At 36.4% G+C, this 10,019-nt stretch overlaps 1 protein-coding gene across 5 annotated transcripts in view; it reads right to left on the reverse strand.

The window, feature by feature from the left end:
- The window catches only part of LOC119577213, a 106,088-nt gene that overhangs the window by 25,636 nt on the left and 70,433 nt on the right, over positions 1–10,019 (reverse strand). For all 5 annotated transcript variants that reach the window (XM_037924952.1, XM_037924951.1, XM_037924950.1 and 2 more), the window contains exons 3-4: positions 5,585–5,872; positions 452–664 (exon numbers count right to left, since the gene is read on the reverse strand). In XM_037924952.1, coding sequence (XP_037780880.1) covers positions 452–664; positions 5,585–5,872 — 501 coding nt within the window. The remainder of the gene's footprint in view (positions 1–451; positions 665–5,584; positions 5,873–10,019) is intronic.

The following is a 10,019-nucleotide window of genomic DNA, read 5'->3' on the forward strand; positions in this document are numbered from 1 at the left end:
ATGCTCGGAATCTTGTTGTGAGTCTGATTCGATTAAGTTTTGGATTCTTATATCATCCATAAAGCTGCGGGAAGGAAATGTGTCCATCCAGCCTTAATTCATTCTGAAGGTCAGACGTAATTCCAACTACAGATCGGGTCCAATTAGCTTACCGGTTTCACCGTCACGTCAAAAGTTATTGGAAATGGCACGGTCATAAAGAGAACGTGAGATTACAGGTATGGTGGTGTGACTGTCAACTACGTGCCAAAAATTGGACATGCCTTCTGGAACATATTAGATTATAGAGCTATTACATACCATGTAGGGGCACCACAACGTATGCGATAACTGTAAATACATGTGAATTGTAAGTTTCCTACGCACGCACATCCATCTCGCGTACATGCTTGTGTATTATATATATGTATGTCTGCATATATTCCTTTATAAGATTATCGCCGATACTTACCTCTTTCTTTTTCTTTCTTTCTTTAGTTGCGGTTTGTACGTTCTCCTTATTTTCTGCGTTATCCTCTTTCCTTCTCTTTCCTCCTTCTTTCACGGAGAATGAGGTCGAAGTCGCAGGTCGATTGTTGTTTCGTATTTGGTCCAAGGCTGACTGAAGCTTCCGAATCCAGTCTTTCATGTCCGGCAACGTGTCCGCCGAGAACAGGTGTCGACCCTAAAGGAGGGAGAAGAAAAGGGTCGTTAATCAATGCAAGCGAAGGAGGACTGAACTACTGAAAGTGCGAAAAAAGTTGAAATGGGTGTGCCTGGATTTGCTGCTAAGGGTGAACTGCATGTCATGTCGATTTGTTTGCGTGACTTTCCTATCTGTCTGTCTCTCTCAAGTTGAAAGGAATATCACCTGATTTGCTGCTAAGAGTGAACTGCACTCGATTTGTTTGCGTGATTTTCCTCCCCCCCTCTCTCTCTCCTCCCCCCCCTTCTCTCTCTCTCTCTCTTTCTCTCTCTCTCTCTCTCTCTCTAATTGAAGGGTATATCAGCTGATTTCCCTGCTAAGGGTGTCATGTCGATTTGTTTACGTGACATTTTTTCCCTCTCCCCCTCCCCCTCCCCTCCCTTACCTCTCAGTCACCCTCTCCTACACCCACATTCTCATCCTCACCTCTTTCTCTCTCGCCCACCCTTACCCCAGCCTCACATTTTTTTTAGTAGGATGTCATAAAGCGCAGAGAATTCAGTCGATTAAAAGTATATATGCAGGGATATGTTAGGAAAAATTGTATGTTGTAATACATTATATTGGAAAAGCATATATTATTAAACATACTGATTAATGATGAATTAATTCGTTCACACATATTTCGATGAAGAACGGCTGCGAACCCGACCAATAAAGTTAGAGAAGAATTTAATCGAGATTTATATCATAAAGTAAACAGAAGGGTAGAATGGGGTTAACTGATGTCCAGAGCAGCAGCATTATGAGAGTAAACACAGTATACTTGAGTAGAAAATAATTGTGTGTTTTGCAGATGGGACTTTTGCGCGTGTACAGGTTTATGGGTATTTTAAAAAGTCGATAATGTAATGGTCAATCACATGGGACTTCGGTAAAAGGACATTAAAGAAGATGATAGTTAGAGAAGCAAGGAATTTCTGAAATATATCATTCAGTAGGCTATTAAAGGAGAGATGTATACATAAACAAAAGAGATTTTGAACTTAAAAGACTGATTTAGGAATGATGTGCTAGATAGTGCTAAACCAAATACATAAACATACTGTTGAAGAGAATGAGCCGAGAGGCAAATACACACAAGCACACCCACGCACGCAGGCACACGCGCACGTACACACACACACACACACGCGCGCGGGCGCGCGCGCACACACACACACAAAACAGTGTGTGTTTGTGTTAGTGTAAATGGGTTTATATTTCGTTTAATAAATTTGTTAATCTAATATCCTTGGTTAATGATAAATTCCATGTGCCTGTTGTACAATCGCGTGTGTGCGTTTACGTTTTTCATTATTGTTAAAATACTATAATAATGTAAAACACTATAACAACAAAATGTGATAATCACTACTGCATCTAGTAACAGTATGTTTCCTGCTGCTGCTGTTTGTAAATAAGTACATGATATATATAGATAGATAGATAGATAGATAGATAGATAGATAGATAGATAGATAGATAGGCACGTGTAAGGACGGAGGTTTGTGGATTTGGCCTGTTTTATATTCAATACAAAATAGATTTAAATCGCAGCTGTTTTACATATATAATTCTAGTCTCTGGTGCCGCGCATAAACACTCTGCTAGCTTTAAAATTCAGAAGACTGTGAGAAAGCTTAAGAAGATGAACGTGATGGTATTTAAGATGTTACTAGGTCAATGTGCTGAATGTCGAGTGCGCATTAAAGATATATACAAAGCTGTAAGTACACTGATATTCTTGAAATTAGATACTGAATATGACTCATGTAATTGTCTTTTCACTAGCACTATGATGTATTTCCCATAAAGTAATTTAGACGATATCATGTTGAATTAAATTATGGTAATTGTATCGCCTCCTTACTGAGGAAGATACAAGACCGGGTTTGTTAGAAGTCTCAGTCATAATTATGTGCGCGAAAGAGTGGGAGATACAAATCTATACATTTGTCTGTCGTATTTACATAATGTTCACTTTTTACAGTGTTTACAGTCCCTCTTATGCTATAAAATATTTATTGTCACTAATTGTCTTTTTGTCTGATTAAACTAAATTCATTTTCATTCATTGTGGGTTATAATAAAGGGGAAAATAATAGCCAGATATCGGAATTTAATGTCATATGTTTAGTTAATCCAGCATTAGAAATAGTAGTTCTTATACACAATTCCTAGCATTCTCAAGATTTATAAGAGGCAAACGAAAATTACGTTATATAAATGTGTATTTAATCTTCTCAGTTTTTATTATACAGGTGATACAACTACCAGTGATATCCAATTCATTACTAGCAATAGAAATTGCTGTTAACACTTTCATTAGATTTTACAGGAATGGTTTTAAGCATTGAGTTAATCGATGACGTATAAAAACAATGCTCCAGAGACTGCTAAAATCGCGTGTTTGTGAAAGATTTGTTCATGTAAACGACAAGCTAGCCAAATGGATGTGAAGTAATTGGCAAATATTTGTTGTGATTCGCGTCAGATATTCGTATCACCCTGCTCTTTATTATACAAAAAAAAAAAAAATATGTTTTAGAGTAAAACAAGGAATGAACAACTGAAGTAAAGGGATTAATATAAGTAAAAAAAAAAAAAAATGTAAGCATATACTGATGATAAACAGATACAAGTATAATTATAAAAATATTGACCCAACAAGAATAATAAAGTTGGACAAGGTAATGAATACAATAGATGATTATTCCTCATCACTGATACGGTTTCCAGTAACGATCGCGAATAATTTTCGTGCATTTTCCGCCGGAACTGAAATGCTGAGGAATATGAGAACGAGAATTATTTTAATCAAAGTGTAGGGTGTAAAATGTCTCTAAGCACCAGTCTTCATAAGCGCACAACACATTTAATTTCTCTGGCCCTCTTGCTCTTGAGTTGTCCAGTAAAGGTGTGTATATCGTCAGTAGTCATGTTATACTCTAATTAAACGGAAGACTATAAAGGAATTGGTCTTGTGAAAAATGGCGGAAAGAACACACACACACACACACAACACATACACACACTATATGTACATGCGCGCGTGTAAATATAGGCTACACTTATATTCGTGGGGGTGAATATGTGTACAAACGCACTACACATAGATAAAGACCCATATATATACAAACATACAATCAGTGCATTTAGAAAATCATAAATCCATATAGAGTTGATTAAAGTATATTGCAAACCATAACGATCGCATCCAAAAATGGAATAATGGCGAAACTAAATATGGAACTGGAAATTGCCACCCTGGACTTTGCGTGCACAATCAAAGTTGCCCAAGACACGCAAGCGAATAGAAGGAAAGAGAGGGATAAAGGGAGGGGGGAATGATAAAGCCCATATATCACATAATAACATCCCCCACAACTCCCACCCAATTTTCTCTGCGCCCGCCTTTGAAAAAAAAAAAAAAAAAAAAGATAGGGGGAGGGGGACGGTATTTCTAGCCTCTCGATCAAGAATGCTTTCGTCATTTCCTGTTCGGTGCAACTAGTGTTTTTGTTATTATTATTCATTTATTTATTTGTAATGTATTCTAAGTATGGTCATGAGAAAAACAAAGACATGGAAGAACTAGAATGATTTACAGAAGGGGAGAAAAGGGTGAGAAATAGATAAGAATGGAAGGAGAGGACGAAATAAAAGCAGATGATAATAATAATGATAAACGATAAATGAAAATGACGATAATGAAAATGGTAGTGGTAGAAGTAGTAGTAATAATAATGATAGTTATTATTATTAATTGTTGTATAATAGTAATAATAATGATATAATAAAAATGATCAGAAGCACAAAAAGCAAAAAGAAGAGAGGTCAAGAAATCAGCAAATAAACGGGAAGGTAATAAATTAAGGAAGGGAAGGGAAATGAACTGATAAGATGAAATGACTTCCGGGATCAAGTTCACAGCTTATCTCACTATTTTTTCCCCATAAACACACACACACACGCACACGCACACACATACCCACACCCACACACACGAATATATATACATATATATACACACACATATTTATGATATATTTATTTATATATATACATATATGTGTATATATATATATATATATATATATATATATATATATATATATATATATATATATATATATATATATGTATATGTGTGTGTGTGTGAGTGCGTGCGTGCGTGTACGTGGTGCATACAAGTGCGCGTGTGTGTATACGCGTGTGCGTGTGTGTGCGCGTGCGTGCGCGTGTGCGTGTTACATACAAGTATATGTGTGTGTATGTGTGTGCGCGCATACACTAAGTAGCATTTGATTACACTTCTGAGCATCTGATTGGGGAGAAGATAACAAGAGGTCCACTTTTTTTTATAACAGCGGAAAATGAGGGTTTGTATGTCTGTACTCTGGATTAATTAAAAAATGTTATTTTTAACTAAGTACGCTTATAAATCAAGGATCAAAACATCACTTGTCGGACGGGAAACAAAGGTGTCATAATCAGTTTTATGAACAAATAGGTTTAACGTGTTTCATATTTGGCCTGTAAACCAAACAGTTATTTTGATTAGCCATTTGCATTTCCACTTTACTACTTCAAATTATTCCCGATCAAAACTACACTTCACCTATTTACTTACAGTGCCAGTAATGTTATTCTCATTGTTGAATTAAATTAGCTTTTCTTGATAACAATCCCGATGAATTCGTACATCAACTAATCAAATGTGAGAAAAAAGAGAAGAAAGATGGAAAAGAAAGAAAGAACAATGAGAAGAAGTAAAAGAAGAAGAAGGGAAAAAGAAGAAGATGAAATAGAAGTAGTTATAGAAGAAATATATATATATATATATATATATATATATATATATATATATATATATATATATATATATATATATATATATATATGACGCCAACTTACGGGGTCGAAGAAGCTTCTGTCCTGCGAGGTGATGATGAAGACATTGGTAGCCTTCTTGCAGTCCTTGGGTCCGGCTTCGGCCACTTGGTCGAAGTACTCGAGGTTAATAACCCCGTTGCTCTTGTCGCCGGCCTTGCTGTCCTCGCGCTCGTAGTAGTAGAGTTTCCCTTTGGCGAGGACACAGTAGCGGCGCTTCCACTGTGGGATGTAGGGGAAGCTGCGGCCGCTTAGTTTCGTCAGGTACCCCGCCTTCTCCGGCTCTCGGTGCTGGCTCGCCCCTGGGATATCCTGCAAGGGGAGAGGTCGAATTAGATTAGTCTTGCTTTTTTGAGGGGAGGGGAAGCCGTGATGAAAAAAAAAACATGTACAACAGTTTTATTGACAAAGTGACAGATCACACATACAAACTTATATGTGTGCGCGCGCGCGTGCTCTCTCTCTCACACACACACACGCACACACACACACACACACACACACACACACACACACACACACACACACACACACGCACACGCACGCACACGTACACGCACACGTACACGCACACGCACACGCACACGCACACAACACACACACACACACACACACACACACACACACACACACACACACACAATGACAGTTATATATATATATATATATATATATATATATATATATATATATATATATATACATATATATATATATATACATACATATACACATCCATACGTATATATCTATCTATCATCTATAAATATAAATATATATATATATATATATATATATATATATATATATATATATATATATATATCATCGCGTGTGTGTATGATATTTATTACAGTCCAAACCAGCTCTGTAGGTGCGAAAACACTTGTCACTTTTTTTTCTTCAAATGAGCCTACTTCGACTGTTACCACTCCAATTTCATTCCCAGCCTCGATAACCATGACTAAATAATTATTTTGGTTAAGTAAGATGGATGGTTTTCGGTCAGTGTAACGGATAAATGTTATGCAGCATGAACTCAGTCGTGGGGATTAGATGGTTGTATGGAAAAAAGAGCTTATGAGAAAATGTGATAGTCATTGAAATTGTATGTAATAACATGCTTAGATGTTTCTTTGGGTAATATTATTTTGTAATAAAATTAAGGAAAACGTCAATTTTTTTTTTGCACTATGCGTATTCGTTACAACCACTTTATTTTAAGATTCTGAGATATTCCGTTTCCTTATAATTACAATGGCTGAAAGAAGACACTTGCTTTGTTCATGATTTCCTGCGTTGAGACTTTGCAACTGTGAAATCTATCCTTATTTACTTCTGATCTCCCAAGGTATGGCTTAGCGAGGAACGCTGTGTCATTTCGCAAAGTTGATTCTTGTATGACTGCATCTTGCACAAAAGTGAGATTGGTGCTAGTTTTATGTTTAAAGAGAGAGAGAGAGAAAAAAAAAAAAACACACAGGCTTCATTCTTTCTTCTCTCTCTCTCTCTCTCTCTTTTTTTTTTTTTTTTTGCTTGACCACGGGCAGTTGATAAGATGTTGTCTTTTTAAAGATGGCCTAGTAAATTACAAATGAAAATGGATATTGGAGTGTTACAACTTTAGGAGAATAAGCAGTCGCTATAATTTTTCGCCAGTATCATTCCACTGAAATGAATATGAATTAGCATGAAGTATGTAACATACATGTGTGTGTGTGTGTGTGTGTGTGTGTGTGTGTGTGTGTGTGTGTGTGTGTGTGTGTGTGTGTGTGTGTGTGTGTAAATGCATTATTCGTATGAATACTTTCCTTTTTCTAACCGTTACAATTAATCTATATCCACAGTCCAAGATGTCTTAACTATTTTCATTTAATGTGATAACTGAAAATTCAGCAAAATGCAATGCTCTAACACGCACTTCCACTTCGAAAAAGTTCGAAATAACAGCGTTCAGGAGACGCTTACTTGTTCGAGATGGAATGTTCTTCGTTACGACTTGCCCCAGGCTGACAAGGTGAGGAAAAGAGCAGTCCTGCAGAAAGGGCGAGTGAATATAGCACATAAAAGTGAATATGAGGAGAGAGGGCGGAAAGCCATTTTACTCCCAAATGCGATGAAATTGGGAATGCGCTGGAATGTGTTAAGGGCTAGGATGAAAAGTTCTGGACTCCAAAAATGTACATGGGACAAAGAAAGGAGGAATAACTGTACTAAGAAATCGTTTTTGATTTGAGGACTCAGTGCTGCTACTTATATTACAGGCAAAACATAGACATCATACATACAACAGTTTTATTGTTTATAGCAAAGTAGTTTTAGAGAAGCAAATAACAACTTACCCCTTTGACCAAGTCTTTCCAAATGTTTCTTATTGTCTATTCTGTGCAATAGTACATTGAATGGTTTAACTTCGCAATATTAGATATTACTAAAGTTATTATGAACTGTCATGAGAGCTTTTGTTTTTTTCGATTTTTAGTGTTAAAGAGAGGTGTTACTCATAAGTTTTAGTAACGGTATAAACAGGACGCGATTTGATAAAGAAATATACCTGCTCTGATATCGGTATATCCGTGTCCTCGGAATTATTTTTTTTTATGTTCTTATCGAATATCGTCAGTTTAGAATAACGGAATTCACCAAATTTAGAACGTACAAAAAGTCATGGAAACTATATAAAAAAATCAACCCTGGAAACTGTATTCGTTAAAGACAACTTTACCTCTCTCCATTTGTATACAATGTGTGTGTGTGTGATTCCTACTGATCTCGAAGATACATAGCCTTACTACATCGCCAAAATATCCAGGATTAGCGGTAAATCAGGCAAGAAAAAAAGTTTTCTCACCGAGATAAAAAAAAAATGTGGATGACAAAACTTATTTATGTGGGAACCTCATGTAGACTATGTTATTAATACAGATAACATTAGAATGACATGTTACTTTTCAGTGCGAAGCATTGCAAAAGGAAATGCTTCATTAAAAAAGAAAAAGGTTTTGTCGTGACAATAAATATTTTGTCATTATCTTAAAAGGGGTGTGCGTTGTAACATAAGTACTTGATAAAGGGTACCTGGATTATACAAAACATTTTTTTTTGTCTTATCAGAGTTAAAAAGTGAATATCAAACTGTAAAGTTTGCTGATCAGTTATCTTATCTGCTTGCACGATTATACTAAAACAATAAACAGTTCCCCGAAAATAACAATTATGAAGTATTTAGTATAGATCAACTCGTACTTATCATTTATAATCTGAAAGATGGACTTATATCTTTTTTTTTCTTAAAAAAAAATGGTTTGCGCACTGCACTGTAGTGGAAATCAGTGGTGCCCGCAATATACCGATCCTACATCGAAAGGAAAATTATTTAAGGGTGTATTCGAGTCATACATATGTGGGACCTCTATGTGTTTATATATACACGTATACATACCAATGATGACAGCTAGGGGGCCAATAAAAATACTTAAAGCATCCATTCCTTCCTGGAAGTGTAAAAAAAAAATCTAACATACATTTACATGAAGCAGCCGATGTATAAAAACCTGCAAGCCCACATAGTTCTTCCCACAGAAATATGCCGCTTTCAGTACGTGGAGAAGGTAATGATCTTGAACAGAACAAAGTCTTCAAACAACGCGCAAGATAATGCACCTCCTCCTCCTCTTCCTCGCTTTGCCCACAGCTGTAATTCCGTGGGTGGAAACTGCAAAGTCTGGGACCGCCACTCAGCACAAGCGTCTTACTAGGACATTTGCTCAATGTGGAGGGGATGACGCCAAAGAAAGAGAATATTCTTTGTATTTATTGAGTTAACATCTGTGATGGTGTATTGGTACTGATAAAGATAATGATAATATTGATAGCGGCAGTACGTTATGATTTTAATGATTGTGATAATGAAAATGATCATAGGTAACAACAGGGGAAATGATAATCTTGATAACTGATATCATCACTGGCGATGAAGAAGATGAAATTGATATGGTGATGATAATAATAAGGATAAAGAAGATGAGGATGATAAAGATGAGGATGATAACAATGATTATGATGAGAAGGAGAGAAGGAGATGATGAAAGTGAGAAAGATAATTCATTATTACACTCACGCCCTACAGGATTCTTGAAGCTTATTTAGAAACCCATTTAAAGGGAATTTTGAAGAAATGACGTCACACCTCGTGCCGAACGCCCTTCCCACGTGAGTGCTAGATAGGAGAGCCAAGATTGACATAAGCTGATGCTACAAATCAAATGTTCAAGATCTAACGAGGGTACACATGTCATTCCAGCTTGGATGTGAACTATTATGGAGGTATTGTGACACACACCCACACGCGCGCGCACGCAAGCACATACGCACTCACACCTACACAGACACGTATGTACGTGTATGAATTATAGTAATACATTTGCTCATCCATCTCATATTATTTCCATATCATACT

The sequence above is a fragment of the Penaeus monodon genome, chromosome 9 (genome assembly GCF_015228065.2).
Source record: "Penaeus monodon isolate SGIC_2016 chromosome 9, NSTDA_Pmon_1, whole genome shotgun sequence".
NCBI lineage: Eukaryota > Metazoa > Arthropoda > Malacostraca > Decapoda > Penaeidae > Penaeus > Penaeus monodon.